The sequence below is a fragment of the Barbus barbus genome (assembly GCF_936440315.1).
Source record: "Barbus barbus genome assembly, chromosome: 5".
In the NCBI taxonomy this organism is placed as follows: domain Eukaryota; kingdom Metazoa; phylum Chordata; class Actinopteri; order Cypriniformes; family Cyprinidae; genus Barbus; species Barbus barbus.
In genome coordinates this window covers 27,682,719-27,698,603 of record NC_136733.1, presented here as the reverse complement: position 1 = coordinate 27,698,603, position 15,885 = coordinate 27,682,719, and the positions used below count along the sequence as shown (strand labels likewise).

The window sequence follows — 15,885 nt, the reverse complement described above, 5'->3', positions numbered from 1 at the left end:
ATTTTGCTCTTCTTTCATTAATACAAAATAATACACGGTATATGTAGCAGTACACATGTAGAATGATCTCAAATATCTGATGGCATAAATTCAACAATAAGTTAGCTTGCAGTAACAAACTTTCTCAAGACTGTTGAAGTAAATGGGTTCATATCCCATAAACACGTCTCTCTCATAAATACAAATTGTATTGGACAAGGATTTGAATGACTCATTCAAGTTATTCTGCTACACTGATTTGACCTCAAAATAAGGAGAGCTGCAAACAAGTTAATAGTGTCTGCTAATTTTTTGTTCACAAGTAACTTGAGAGAGCACAACCCATCCTTCCTGACTCCCGGTCTTGGAGGATTCTCTGGAAAAGAGGCAACAGCTTTCCCTGGAAATGGGTTTATAGTACATATAGCAGATGTCGAGTGGTCACATCTCATACCACACATCTTTGCTTGATCATTTTAAGCACTGGTAATTATAGTTTGACACTTAGAGAGTGTCTGTATTTTCTCTTCCTGTCCTGAAGAATCATGTTCTTGCAGTGAAGCACAAAGCAAATTACCAGGACACAACAAAACACTGTAAAAGGTCAGTTTATTCCAGTATTTTTTAAATGTTTTGTCTGGTTTCCTTTTTAAGGAAACATTCTAATGTGTTGAAACATAGATTATGTACATGAATAATGGTATGATCCAGACATGCATTCCAGTTGTCATACAAAAACATCTATACATACAGTACGCACTGCGTAGGAGGCATCCACTGTCTATTACTTTTTAATCATCACATCTTTTTACAAACTGAACAGTTTCTCATCAACATGAATAAGAATCAGAGCTGACGAGTGATTTTTTCAAAGCTTTGCCAAGATTGAGATTGATGGGGAAAGAAAAACAAACAAACATGAGAATGGCTTTCATTAAAATAGCATACTCTCAATGGCCAGTGTGAATGTGCAAACTTGGTATGAGTGGTCTGCTTGTTTCCTACTTTGCAATAAGTGTCATGAAACCTGTTTCAGCATTTCATCGGTCAATTCGAGTCATATGACAATGATTATCTCTATTCAGTCACTGTTGCATACCGAGTACTATAGCGTATTAATAAAACCGTAGCATGCAGTATGCAGTCTATATCTTTATGTAGCAGGTGACCTACTTCAGGAGTTCTGCAAGTGAAGACAGTGTATGAGTGACAGATGGCTAATTGGGAAATGGTGTCAAATATTGAAGCAAAACAGATAAAAACAGCTAAATTAGAAGGTGTGACTGAGTGAAACTAAAACATTTTGTTAACAGGACCTGTAACCTGTAGAAAACCTTTTTCATTCTTGGCTGAGATTGTGTCAAGGAGGCAATAAGCCTGAGGAACTACTGTCAGCAATCCATCCATCACAAAGCTCTGGCACTGAACCAGATGTAGGCTATCTGCTATGCAGTGTAGAGCATGATAGGGGAGTTAGATGTTACTCATCACTGTAAATCTGGGTCCTAAAACTCCTTTCGAAAGAAAAGTTGTCAACAGCTGCTTCTGCTGCCAGTTGAGCATACTGTGACTTTTTCAAAGGCATAAATCAATAAATGACATTTTCTCTTCAAAACACTATGAGGCAGTCTAACTTTCAAGTGTTGGACAGCCACAACTGCAATAAGAGAGACAAAAATACATGTGTTTTTCACAGGAATACATGGTGAACAAGCACATATAGTAAGTGTTCGACCTACAGTACTTACATGCACACCATAAAGTGGCTTAGGACATAACAGCATTCACTTTTACAGTACATGCACCTTCCACTTGTGCGGAATGGAGCAAGCATTTTCAACTCATTCCTATGGAAGTAAAGCTTCACACTCACCCGGTGAATTGTGGGATTGACAGAAAGTGTTGAGAGTGGCAGAGAGCATCAAAAAGGTTTTCTGTGCAAATATCAAGCGGCGATTAAATTGTTCATGCACTGAAATTTATCAACTTACAACATTCATTACTGTTTTATGGCATTTGTCTGCTAAAACTTTTTGTCTGAAAGACGCTTCATCAGCTGAACAGTCAATATGTTGTTAAATGTGTGCCAAAGACTGACAGAAGAGAAGAATGGTTGAATGAAGTCATTATTTTTGTTTTCTTTGTGCGCAAAAAGTATTCTCGTAGCTTCATAAAATTGGTTGAATGGTTGAACCACTGATGCCACATGGACTATTTTAACAATATCCTTACTACCTTTCTGGGTCTTGAACGTGGTTCCTGTGTATGCAGGGACAGAAAGCTCTCGAATTTCATCAAAAATATCTTGATTTGTGTTCTGAAGATAAACAGAGGTCTTACGGGTTTGGAACGACATGAGGGTGAGTAATTAATGACAGAATTTTCATTCTTGGGTGAATTATTCCTTCAAACAACAGCACAACCCATTGAATTCACGGAACTTCTATACCTCACACCCTTGCTTTCCTTCCTGTTAAAAATTAAATATGGAGTTATCCTGACTAGAATCTAATAAAGTAAAGTAAATGTGTGGAAAAGCAGTTGCTGATGCACATGCACATTTGATGCACTAAACAGGACATGTAAATGTGAACACTGATTTCGCACCTGATCTTCTAAAAATAACTTCCTCACAATAACCGGATTTCTGGTGTGCATGTAAACAAAGTGTCATTCAGAAATTGACTGCAAGCAAATTCCAAAGCTACAATCCGTTAATATGGCTTCCCCAATTTCAATGTTTGGAAATTAATATATAACACAAGAATTTCTGAACAGTATTGCTGATTTTTGGACAATACAGTTAATGTATTTCAGAGGTTGATGAAGTAAATAGAACTCAAAGAAATAAATAAAACATACAAAAGTACATAAAGGTAAATAAATAAATTCCCTGATAAAACAAATGCAAACTATTTGTACATGTTTTTACATTTCTATAAACCTTCTCAGTTTACTGTGGTGAATGAACTGCTTTCACATCAATCCTTTACTTAACATAATTAAATTTTACAAATATCAAATACTCTTCTGATTTGTTTTTCCAAGAAAGAGTCTTTAGCTGATTATGAATTTAACCAAACAATCAAATGCCCATCTTTACTTAATGGACTGTACTTACTCTGTAATTATAACTAGGTTTTGCAAATGTTTTTAATTGACCTATTTTTAGTGCTGAAACTTTACGTACATGCCCAGACCTGCACAACAAACTAAATTTTAGCACAATTTTAACACGCGTAAAATTTTATGATGTTGTGATTTCCTGGCACATGTAGGCTGTGAGAACTAAAGCACTAAAATACAGCCTGTGAGAAAAACTGTCAAGAAAAACAAGCATTTAGCAATACCAGCATGTGCGTAAAAGAACACTAAAAAGCCTGTCTTGTGTGGGCACATGAGCAGTGTCTACACTGTTAAAACAGTCCAGGAATGCAGAAAGATATGATTACTTTCTAATGCACTGCCAGTGACTCAGCTGACTGCAATACATCAACATTTATGCCAACACCTTTGTCTGTCCTTTCCAGAAGTCCTCGGTGCTGGTCTGGTTATTACATGCACGTCAATACTGTTTCTGCCCCACTTATTTCTTCAAAGAGACAGGAAACAACAGTCAGAATGTAACAAGATGCTTGGCAGCTCTTAGTGACTTCATACAGGAGAGTGACATTGATATACTGCAACATCTACACTCTGGTCCAGAATCAGCCAGATAGCTGCAGGCTTTTCTCCTGTCCTCGCCCACTGGGGGCTCACCGGTCCAAGAGAAGAGCGAACATGAGACAGATGAGAAGGAGATACAAATGATAGGAGACAGAGGTGTCCAGCATTGAGAGGGGAGAGACGAGTTGTGGAATAGAAACAGGTATTTCCCCTCAGAATGAAATGTGTGGCTTTAAGAATTACAGTTTCCCTCATATAAGGCACAATATTGGAGCTTTAAAATGTCTAGACCCCACCATAGAGGCTTATAAGAGGTAGGGGGAACCCAGCCTGTTCACCACAGTTGTAAAGGTTGAAGGGTCATGACCTCCCCATAGTAGGTCAAAGATCAGCATTGAGAGTGAGGAGTGAGGATGAGGTGGTAAGGTAGGGTAAAGGGATGCTAGTGGACGTCCCATGATCCAGCGATGCTACATGGTAGACAGTTGGTTGGGTTTTGATGATGGAAGTTCCAGCAGTGCCTGTACAGTGACACCAACCTTTACCAGACCTCGCTCCTCCAGGATGTGATGCGGCAAACACAACTTGTCCTGTTCATAAACACAAGTAAATGTAAGCATAAATATAGATCAATGGCAGATATTATAAATCTATAATACCCCGTTAAAAAAGATCATTAAAAGATGGTAAAACAAACATAAAACTGTCATTACAGCATTATAATACACTACTGTTCAAACGCTTGGAGTCGGTAATATTTTTGAAAGAAGTCTCTTATGCTCACCAAGGCTGTATTTATTTGATAAAAATACAGGAAAAACAGCAATATTAGCAGCCATTACTCCACCACTGATATCACATGAACTATTTTATCAATGTCCTTACTAACTTTCTGGGCCATAACATTTTTCAGTTGCGTTGCTGTCTATGCAGGGTCAGAAAGCTCACGGATTTAATCAAAAATATGTTGATCTGTGTTCCGAAGATGAATGAAGGTCTTACAGGTTTAGAATGACATGAGGGTGAGTAATTAATGACACAATTTTCATTTTTGTGTGAACTACTCCTTTAAGAAAAAGCTAGATGATTTTATTGAAAAATATGAATTTTATACTGATTCATCGTCATGCATTTGTATAAGGAAGAAACACTCGATCCTACCTGTGGCACTCCAAGCTTTTTACATGCATCCAAGAAATTCTCAACATTCCGCCGACACTTGGCCATACTCAGCTTTGGCTGTTAGAGGGATTGTGGACATAAAGTGTAACACCAATCAGAACCACAAAACAACATTCAATGTATGTGCTAGTTTTGAATGCTGAATATTTACTAATGAATGTCACTTAAAGTGCAGAAAATATGATTTGATTTAAAAGGATATCCAAAGACGTCTGTATGAAATATTAAATGAAACTTACCACAGCAGGGGATGGTACATGAATGCTAGCTACGGAACGAGGACGAATGTGATTAGCCAGATGGCATAAAACAACACCATCCATCAAAGCAGCACCCACATCATCTGGCAACAAAACCTTTAGCCTAGACTCGAGGTTCTGCGAACACACACAAACACTCTGTTTATATCATTTGATACCAAATAAAAGACAGTTATGTCACATGAACCAAGAATCATCCATTTGCTAACTGTCGAGAGACAATCACCCGGTGTTATAATGAGAGGGCAGGACGACAGAATCACAAGTGAAGGTAGGTTTAATGATCAACAGTGGTAATGGTATCAGGTAAGTGAATGACAGAATCTGGGGTCGCTGAACGAACAGGCTGATGATCTAGGTTTTCCTTCTTGCAGGAGAAGAGAGGGATGAGGAAGCTGTGACAGACACACACCGCAGACTTGGGGTTTATCCGGAAACGATCTCGGAACAGATGTCACTGGAGCTGGGTCTGGAGATTGCCTAGGAGCGAGGAGAACAGGTAAGCAATCAACAGGTAAGTTTCTTAGGTAGGTACTGCACTATGACTGAGCGTAGTGAGTTAGTCCTCTTCGTACAAACGAGACTGGACGACTGGTGTTGGGCGGTGTGTGTCTTTATGCTGCGTGGGTAATGAGAAGGGAATGAGTGGCAGGTGTGCGTGATCAGTATTCTGGTGAGGGTGAGCGCTGTGATTGGGTAGCAGAACCTGGCAGATCTGTAACATTACCCCCCTCTCCACGGCCCGCTCCCGAGGGCCGAAAACCCCGACGCCGTGGCGGTCTACCTCTTCCCCTAGGGGCAGGGCGATCTGGGTGGTTAGAGTGGAATTCTTCGAGTAGCACTGGATCCAGCACATCATCCCTGGGGATCCAGGACCTCTCCTCAGGACCATATCCTTCCCAGTCTATGAGGTACTCTAACCTGCCGCCTCGGCGTCGGGAGTTCAAGATCTCCTTGATCTGATAGACCGTTCCATCCTCCAATACCAGCGGGAGAGGGGGTTCTTCCTCGGGACCAGGTTCTGCAGGGGGAGAAACAGGAGGGTGAAACGGTTTTAGCAGTGACACATGGAAGACGGGGTGAATTCTATACTGTGAGGGGAGCTGGAGCTGGTAAGTGACTGGATTGATTTGTCTGATTATGGGAAAGGGACCAACAAATCTGGGACTGAGTTTCTTGCAGGGTAGACGTAACCTGATGTCCCTAGTTGACAGCCAGACCTTCTGCCCTGGATGATACACGGGAGCCTTGGAGCGGCGGAGGTCGGCTGTCAACTTACGTCTACTCACTGCGCGCTGGAGGTGATGATGCGCGTTGTCCCAGACCCTCTCGCTCTCCCGGAACCAGTGATCCACGGCAGGTAAGTCTGAAGGTTCGCCTGACCAGGGAAACATGGGAGGTTGGAAACCAAGTATGCACTGAAATGGGGTTATACCTGTAGTAGGTTGGCGCAGGGAATTCTGGGCATACTCAGCCCAACCGATGAACTGGTTCCAGGAGTTCTGGTGGCCATGGCAGAAGGTTCGGAGGAACCGGGCTACTTCCTGGATCTTCCTCTCCGTCTGCCCGTTCGTCTGTGGATGGTAACCGGAAGACAGACTGATGGTCACACCCAGGAGCTTGAAGAACGTTCTCCAAACACGGGACACGAACTGTGGGCCTCTGTCTGAGACTATATCCTCCGGGATCCCAAAATATCTGAACACATGATTAAACATTAGTTCTGCCGTTTCCATGGCTGTCGGAAGGGCCTTAAGTGGGAGTAATCGGCAAGCCTTAGAGAACCGGTCTACAATCACCAAGATACAGGTGTTCCCGTCCGATGGTGGTAAGTCCGTGACAAAGTCCACTCCTAGGTGTGACCACGGTCGATTGGGAACGGGCAGAGGAAGTAGCTTACCGGCTGGCAGATGTCGGGGAGATTTGGACATGGCACATTCCTTACATCCCTGGACGAATCTACTCACATCCTTGGCCATGTTGGGCCACCAGAAGCGCTCTCGTAGCAGCGAGAGGGTGTTGTTGGTCCCTGGGTGACCAGTGCCAAGGGAAGAGTGAACTGACTGAATGATCTGTGAGCGTTGGTTTCTGGGAACAAATTGTGTACCTGGGGGGCAGCCCGGCGGAATGTTGGAGGAGACATTGGAGGAGGTGAAGCTAGGAGAGGTCCACTGGATGGGGCAGACAAAAAGAGATTCTGGGAGGACTGATTCTGGAACTTCATCGTATTCTTCATGGGATTCGAATTGTCGGGAAAGAGCGTCTGCCGCTGTATTCTTGGAACCGGGTCTATAGGAAATGGAAAAGTTGAAACGGGTGAGAAACAGAGCCCATCTGGCTTGCCGGGGGTTTAATCTTTTGGCTTCTCTGAGATATTGGAGGTTCTTATGATCGGTGAGGACTAGGAACGGATGTTGGGCTCCCTCCAACCAATGTCTCCACTCCTCCAAAGCGAGCTTGATGGCTAGAAGTTCTCGGTTGCCAACATCATAGTTCCTCTCCGCCGGGCTGAGTTTACGGGAGAAGAAGGCACATGGATGGAGTCGTGGTGGCGTCCCCTGTCTCTGGGACAATATGGCACCCACTCCTGACGTGGAGGCATCGACTTCAACAACAAACTGTTTCTCTGGGTCTGGATGTACGAGGATGGGAGCTCGGGCGAAAGCATCCTTCAATTCTTGGAATGCCTTGGTAGCGGCTACTGTCCAGGAGAGGGATTTGGGTTTTCCCTTCAACAGGTTGGTTAGGGGACTGGCTATGGAACTGTAATTGTGAATAAACCGGCGATAGAAATTGGCGAAGCCTAGAAAGCGTTGAAGTCTCTTTACCGTGTCAGGAGTGGGCCATTCTCGGATTGCCGTAACCTTCCCCTCGTCCATCTGAATACCACCGTGGCTGATGTTATAGCCGAGGAATTGTACCGAGGGTCGATGGAACAGACACTTCTCCGCTTTAAGGAACAGGTTGAACTTCCTCAGGCGTTGTAGGACCTCCGCAACGTGGCGACGATGTTCGGCCATACTCCGGGAGTAAATCAGAATATCATCAATGTACACTAGTACAAACTTATGGAGAAACTCCCGGAGCACCTCGTGCATGAAATCTTGGAATACGGAGGGGGCGTTGACGAGCCCATAGGGCATAACAAGATATTCATAGTGCCCTGTGGGCGTGACGAAGGCGGTCTTCCATTCGTCCCCCTCACGTATTCTGACAAGATTGTAGGCGCTGCGGAGGTCTAACTTAGTGAACACGGTGGCACCTCGCAGATGTTCCAGAGCAGCTGGGACGAGGGGAAGCGGATATCTGAACTTGACAGTGATTCGGTTCAAGGCTCGGTAATCAATGCAAGGTCTGAGTCCTCCATCCTTCTTGGCGACAAAGAAGAAACTGGAGGAGGAAGGAGAGGTGGAAGGGCGAATGTATCCCTGCTTTAAGGCTTCCTCGATGTACTCCTCCATGGCCTTCTGCTCTGGGATGGATAGAGGATATATCTTACCACGAGGCACTGGTTCACCCGGAAGGAGGTCAATGGCGCAATCCCAAGGTCGGTGAGGTGGTAACTGTGCGGCTTTCTGGGGACAGAAGACATCTTTGAATTCATCATAATCAGAAGGAATTTCGGTGGATAGTTTCTCTGGGGGACTCTCTACGGAGGTGGTAAGTAACTTCAGGATCTCTGCGGCAGGTCTTGTTGGTCTAGGGATATGTGGGAAACACTCGGGAAAGCATGACTCACCCCACTTAAGGATCTCGCCCGTTTTCCATGAAAGGATGGGATTGTGTTGAACTAACCAGGGTCGCCCTAAGATGATGTCCGTAGTAGCATCTTCGAGCACTAATAACCTGATATACTCTACATGGAGTAAGCCTAACTTAAGGCATACGGGAGTAGACCATCTGTTCACTAACTTACGGCTTACCGCCTTGCCCGTCACCGATTGGATCTGGTAGTTCCTTGGGGTGATGGAGGTTGTGAGGCCGAGTTGTCTACAGAGATTGCCCGAAATGAAGTTCCCCGCCGACCCGGAGTCGAGGAGGGCAACGACTGGAATGGAGAAAGTGGTACCCATAAGAAGTGCCTCAGTGGTTAAAGGCTTGAGATTAGGGATCTCGGAATTCAAGGCACTCACCAAAAGGCGAGTTGGTCTTACTGGGCAGGTGACTCGGAGGTGCCCCTTCTCTCCACAGTACAGGCAGAGTCCTTGGGCATATCGGCGTGTCCTTTCTTGGGAGGAGAGACGAGAATTATCAACATTCATCGGTTCAGGGATGGATTCTGGTGGGTTCGGTATGACAGGGAGATAGGAGCTATGACCCGGGTTGAATTCAGACAGACACGTCTTCATGCGTGTGGCACATCGGATGGAGTGTTGAATTAAGCCCTCCAACCCCAGGGCATCATCAAAGGCGGCAAGTTGTAGACGGAGGTGAGGTGCCAAACCTTGCCGGTAGGCGGTTAACAGGGCTCGCTCGTTCCATCCGCTGGCCGCGGCTAGGGTTCTGAACTGTAGGGAGTAATCTTGGATATCGTTCTTGCCTTGGCGTAACTGATAAAGTTGATCGCAGACAGAGGAATCATAAGCAGGTTTACCGAACACATCTCTGAAGTGTTGGACGAAGGCTTGGGAGGATTGGGTAACACTGCCTCCTTGTGTCCATATGGTGCTAGCCCACTGCAGCGCTTTACCCTGGAGATGCTGGATAATGAACGCAATCTTGGCCTTCTCAGTGGAAAACAAGTGGGGCTGCATCTCAAACGCCAGGTCGCATTGTAGCAGGAAACCATTGCAATCTTCCGCCGAACCAGCGTAGGGCGCTGGTCGGACTGTCGAGTGGTTCGTGGGCAGCGAAGAAGAGATTGCGGAAGTACCTGGGCTGGGAGAGACCGCTGCTGGAGTGAGTGTTTGTTTTAAGATGTCAACCAGGTCCTGGAATGCGTCTGGATTGCTCATGTTGTTGATCGTTGATGTAAGGGTCCAGTCTTCTGTTATAATGAGAGGGCAGGACGACAGAATCACAAGTGAAGGTAGGTTTAATGATCAACAGTGGTAATGGTATCAGGTAAGTGAATGACAGAATCTGGGGTCGCTGAACGAACAGGCTGATGATCTAGGTTTTCCTTCTTGCAGGAGAAGAGAGGGATGAGGAAGCTGTGACAGACACACACCGCAGACTTGGGGTTTATCCGGAAACGATCTCGGAACAGATGTCACTGGAGCTGGGTCTGGAGATTGCCTAGGAGCGAGGAGAACAGGTAAGTAATCAACAGGTAAGTTTCTTAGGTAGGTACTGCACTATGACTGAGCGTAGTGAGTTAGTCCTCTTCGTACAAACGAGACTGGACGACTGGTGTTGGGCGGTGTGTGTCTTTATGCTGCGTGGGTAATGAGAAGGGAATGAGTGGCAGGTGTGCGTGATCAGTATTCTGGTGAGGGTGAGCGCTGTGATTGGGTAGCAGAACCTGGCAGATCTGTAACACCCGGCTATCACATGGGTGGCCCTTCAGCACCAAGGAGAGCACAGAGCTGAGGTGGAGGTTATGAAATTGAACATGATTGGAAATCATTAGCAATGACAAGCAAGCACTCAGCATCAGTGAATCTCGCACTCACTTCTTAGATTGGGAAAAAAAATTATAGGTGCCCTATAGATGCAGTTTATTTTTTTAATTTATTTTTTTACTTTTGAGCTGCCTAATGCCTACATAGGGAGCTAACGTCTAAGGCAGCATCCTAACTGAAGTGGAACCCTATACAGTAAGTAACAGAACTGAAAGCTCTACATAGGCAGCAACTCAAATCAGGGCTCTCAAGTGTCACGCATTGAGCGTGACAGTCACTCATTTCGGTCTATTGTCACGCACTCCCGCCACACATTGTATTTCTCACGCAGAAAAAACTATTTATAATATATTTAATATACCGCAGCGCCCAACATTTCTCTGGCCGCGCCGCTCTCGCTATGGAACCGGCAGGATTCAAGCGCGTCTCCCCTGGAGTTCTTAGTCGAGCCTGCCACTTATCAGCCAATCAAAAAAAAAGAAATAGGCTACACAATAGCCAATCAGAAAATAGCACTATTGTATCTGGGTAAGATTTAACGCAACAACCAATGAAAAAGCATCACTTTGAGCACAAAGTAAGTAATGATCTCCTGTTACAGCAAATTCACAACTTGTTTGACACAAACAATATTATGACAACTTGACTGCTGTTAGAGAATGTTTCCCAGATAATTAACATCAGTTTTTCATGAGTGTCTGTTACTTAGCCAACAGTTTTACAGCCTGTTCACTGACAACATCTGCTCAGAACAAGTAGTCTAGGCCTAGTCATATTTTCGTTATCACACGATGACTGACATATTGTCACATTATAAATATATCTCTCTCCAATAGGCTTAATAATTTTATTAGCACTAAATTAATTCAAGTGTATTGCATAGTTGATGTTATAAACTTTTAAAATCATGTCATATTTTATAATTATATCCTGGCCATGGATGCATTAATCATTGCATCTCGGATAAAAGGCAACTAAGCATCCTTTCATTCACCCTGAGAGGAAAGCCCCCCAAAAAGGGCAGGTTACGAGGGGGGGGGGGGGGGGTGAGATGTCACTCTTGCCTGTCTTCAAAACTTGAGAGCCCTGTCAAATGGTGTGCCATATAAGTAGCATTCCTCATGCGAAGCGTACATGTGAAGTGGTTTCAATCTATATATAGTGACTTCAACACCTAATCTTCATTCCTTTCCTCAGAAATGAACAGGAAACGTTTGTTCCTGCCCTGTCTGATAACACAGTACTATTTATTGTCTGAAATATATGTTCCCTTTCTGACATCATGACTCAACAAGTAGAAATAACATTGTTGATAAAAGCTCCCAGTGACAAGTAGAAACATAAAGCAACTAATACAGAAAACTGTTGAAAGAAAGCAAGAATGCACTGTTATGACATGTGGACTCTGACAACATTAACAATAAATTTAAAAATAACTTTTACCAATATAAACCTCTGGGCTAAAATGATCAGGGTCTGACATACGAGAAACAGAACTTGTTTATCTATGTGTTTAATAAGCTTCAATCGGCTTACCCTAGAGATATGAATCAATCATTTTTCCTTATACTTTGTCAAACATGCCAGATGGGTTACAGTGGAATTCTGACCTGCTGCAAGAGTCTGATCTGTTCCATCTCCTCCCTGAGGTGCTCCATCTTTCTCCTCATGGTGAAGCTTGGGTCTGTGGAGCTAAAGTCTTGACGATTTCCACGGCAGAATGCTGAGTAGTAGACACATAGTCAACATTATTATCATGTTCCTCTTCATTGCAAGCTTTCCCTTACAACTAACCTGCCTGATGTTTGAGTCTGGTAAATTGTTGAATTTTTACACTGTTTAATTGTGGTCACTAAGGCCCAGATTTACAAACAGCTTAACTGTCTTTTGGCATGCAGTGAAGAATTAGAAGGTCAGAATTGTGAGATAAAAAGTCGCAATAACCTTTTTTTATTATTATTCAGTGGCGGAAACGGACTTCCATAACATTTATAGGAGTTTCCCTTTCAGACACAAAATTTATGGGAGGAGAGTATTAAAATGATTCACTCAATGCAATTTACAAACGTTTGCGCTCATCAAATTACTGGTATTTGCACCATTATTTAATACGCCCCAAAAAGCATGTCTTAAAGTAGGCTGTAAATTGCTCTACTCTTGGTAGATTGTGCTGGTCATTATGGAAATGTTCTGGCTGTATCTGTGTTCTTTCATGTGCGCATTGTCAGTAAATCATGTGCAGAATTTTCCCCTCCCATCGGCGCTTTTATGGAATTGTGCTCTAATGCTGATTTTCCCTGTTTAGTAAATCTGGCACTAAGTGTCTTCTTTCCCCTTTACATTTTAACAGAATTAAGGCCAGATTGCACCAGCACAAACTGTCTTTTGTTGTTAAAATATTACTTTCAGGATTTACTAAAAACACGCAGTTAGCGCTGAAAAGGCATTGACACAGTTATTTTTTGTGTCTGACCTTATTGAATATGCATTTGTAGGAGTCTCCCTTTCAGAAGTAAAATGTATGGGAGGAGATTATTAAAATGAATCGCACAACGTGATTTACTATGAATGCCAGAAGAACACACATCCGAATCCAAACATCCATACGCTAATTTGTGGAGTTTCTTCGAGCACTTTGGCACTTATACTGAAATAAGTGCTTGGTTAATTGCATTGGTCATTATTGAAATGAGACGTTGTGTCGGTGTTCTTTAATTTGTGCGTTGTCAGTAAATCAGCCACAGAAATTTCCACGCCCATAGGCGCTGTTTTGGAATTGCGATCTCATACTAATTTGCCCTGTTAAGTAAATCTGGCCCTACGTTTTGAGGTCTCCCATGGTGGTCCTTCAAAGATAAACAATAATTCTGAATGATTAATTATGAAATTTAATTTAGAGTAGCTCCATAATCAATTTTTTTTAATCAATTTGTTGTTGCCACCCTAGTTAAAATATGCATTAACACACTCTCGTGTGAAATAACTTCAGATACAGACTTTACCCTCTGTTTTCAGGCTTTTTTTTTGTTCGGGCCAGAACTATTTACTGGATGAAATTGCATTAGACTTACATGGCCATTAAAATGTCAAAACAATGAGTCTTCTCATTTCCCTTCCTTTTTCAGAGTACTTGGTACAATGATTGGTACATGTATGTCTTATTGTTATGTGGCCCTATTTACATGAACAACAAACACAGAGAAGCATGTTTTGTCTTGCTGACATCCTTCTGCTGATAATTAAACATTTTAAAACTATAATTGGCATAAGTGATAAAACGGGAAGCATTTTTGAGACTGATAACATTGCAAAACGTGGTTTAACTATTGTGTTCAGCAAAATTCTTATTGTATTTCTGTGAGACAGGAAGTACAGGCCTTCCTTGTGCTTTCCACGGAACTGCAGCATCATGAGAAAATAATATAATAAAGGGATAACACTTTACCTGATCTGGGTTTCAGGCCAAAGACAGTCAGAGTTGTGGTAAAATCACTAGATCGCATTCCCTCCTATAACAACACAAATTTGGAAACATCACAAACAATTCTGAAACAGTGCTGGATTTGGTAATGGATTCAGTTTCTTCTGACTGAGATGGCCTGTTTTACACAGACGTTTCTCTCTTTCATGAACTTTGTCAATATAGTATTGTACTTCTACAGAATGAGACAGGGCTACAAAAAACAGTCTATCAAAGAGCAGATTTGTATAACTAGAAAAATACACAGACATTTCTGTGGAAATCTTTGATAAAGGATTAAATAAATACTTGATGAAATACATGAAAAGAGTGGTAACGAAAGTGGTTAAAGGGTTAGTTCACCCAAAAATGAAAATTCTGTCATTAATTACTCACCCTTGTGTCGTTTGAAACCAGTGAGACCTCCGTTCATCTTCGGAACACAAAGTAAGATATTTTTGATGAAATCTGAGAGCTCTTAGACCCTCCATAGACAGCAAGGGTCCTTACACAATCAAGGTCCAGAAACGTAGCAAGGAGATAAGTAAAATAATCCACATGATATCAGGGGTTCAACCGTAATTTTATGAAGCTATGAGAATACTTTTTGTATGCAAAGAAAACAAAAATAACGACTTTATTCTACAGTTTGTCTCCTCTATGTCAGCGTAGCGCCATTTTGGAGAATATCCGCTGGACGGAAACTGCGTACGCTCTTCTGTGTCAGCCGCACCATGTGGATATGTTTTCTACGTATATTTACACTTTGATTTGAATGAAAACAGTGCATCCGGTATGCAGCTAACATAGAAGAGCATACGTAGTTTCCGTCCAGCAGATATTCTCCAAAATGGCGCTAGGGTGACGTGGAGGAGACGAATTTGAATAAAGCTGTTTTTGTTTTTTCTTTTGCACACAAAAAGTATTCTCGTAGCTTCGTAAAATTACGGTTGAACCACTGATGTCACACGGACTATTTTACCGATCTCCTTGCCATGTTTCTGGACCTTGATCGTGTAAGGACCCTTTCTGTCTATGGAGGGTCTGAGAGCTCTCAGATTTCATCAAAAATATTTTAATTTTGTGTTCCGAAGATGAACGGAGGTCTTACGGGTTTGGAACAACATGAGGGTGAGTAATTAATGACAGAATGTTCATTTTTGGGTGAACTATCCCTTTAAGAAATATGAAAATGGTTAAACTATATATGCCTATGTTGCAACTGGTCATAGGGGGTAGCTAAAACTATGATCTAGGAGTCTACAAGAAGTGAACAAAGGGAGTGCTTAGAAGAGAAGTGAGTTTAACCAATCAAATTGAGGAAAACATGCAACCTTGCTATTTTTATGCCTTTCTTAACACATAATTGTCCATTTTTTTATTTACACATATACAGTAGAAGGTTCTTCTACATTGAAAACATACTGCATGATCGTGATTTAAGAATCCCCTCGACATGCTCCTTAACGTGTCATCAGCATACATAATCAAGGAGTATGTTCTGAACAACTCGTGTCTTTTCACCGATCACAAGAGCGATACTGCTGTTGAAACTGCATTGATCCAAGTATTAGAAATTAAGTTTTTTTTAGCAATGTGCCTGAGTGACTAAAATATAAAGTTTTTGTTTGTTCTTCATAATTTGCAATGGACTGTTTTGTGAATTATTCTAAATATGTTGCCAATTTTTTTTTTTTTGCCAAGTATTCTGTCATCGGATGCAATAAGTACATTCATTTTTAATCTTACAGTGTTTAAACATTAAACCAGCATT

The 15,885-nt window shown here is 42.4% G+C and overlaps 1 protein-coding gene across 1 annotated transcript in view; it reads right to left on the bottom strand.

Moving 5' to 3' along the window:
* Positions 1 to 571: 571 nt before the first annotated feature.
* LOC306870342 (leucine-rich repeat and calponin homology domain-containing protein 2-like) overlaps positions 572 to 15,885 on the bottom strand; it is a 61,120-nt gene continuing 45,806 nt past the window's right edge. The window contains exons 18-22 of the mRNA XM_079417563.1: positions 14,097 to 14,160; positions 12,262 to 12,374; positions 5,067 to 5,204; positions 4,807 to 4,884; positions 572 to 4,235 (exon numbers count right to left, since the gene is read on the bottom strand). Coding sequence (XP_079273689.1) covers positions 4,116 to 4,235; positions 4,807 to 4,884; positions 5,067 to 5,204; positions 12,262 to 12,374; positions 14,097 to 14,160 — 513 coding nt within the window. The 3' untranslated portion in view covers positions 572 to 4,115. The remainder of the gene's footprint in view (positions 4,236 to 4,806; positions 4,885 to 5,066; positions 5,205 to 12,261; positions 12,375 to 14,096; positions 14,161 to 15,885) is intronic.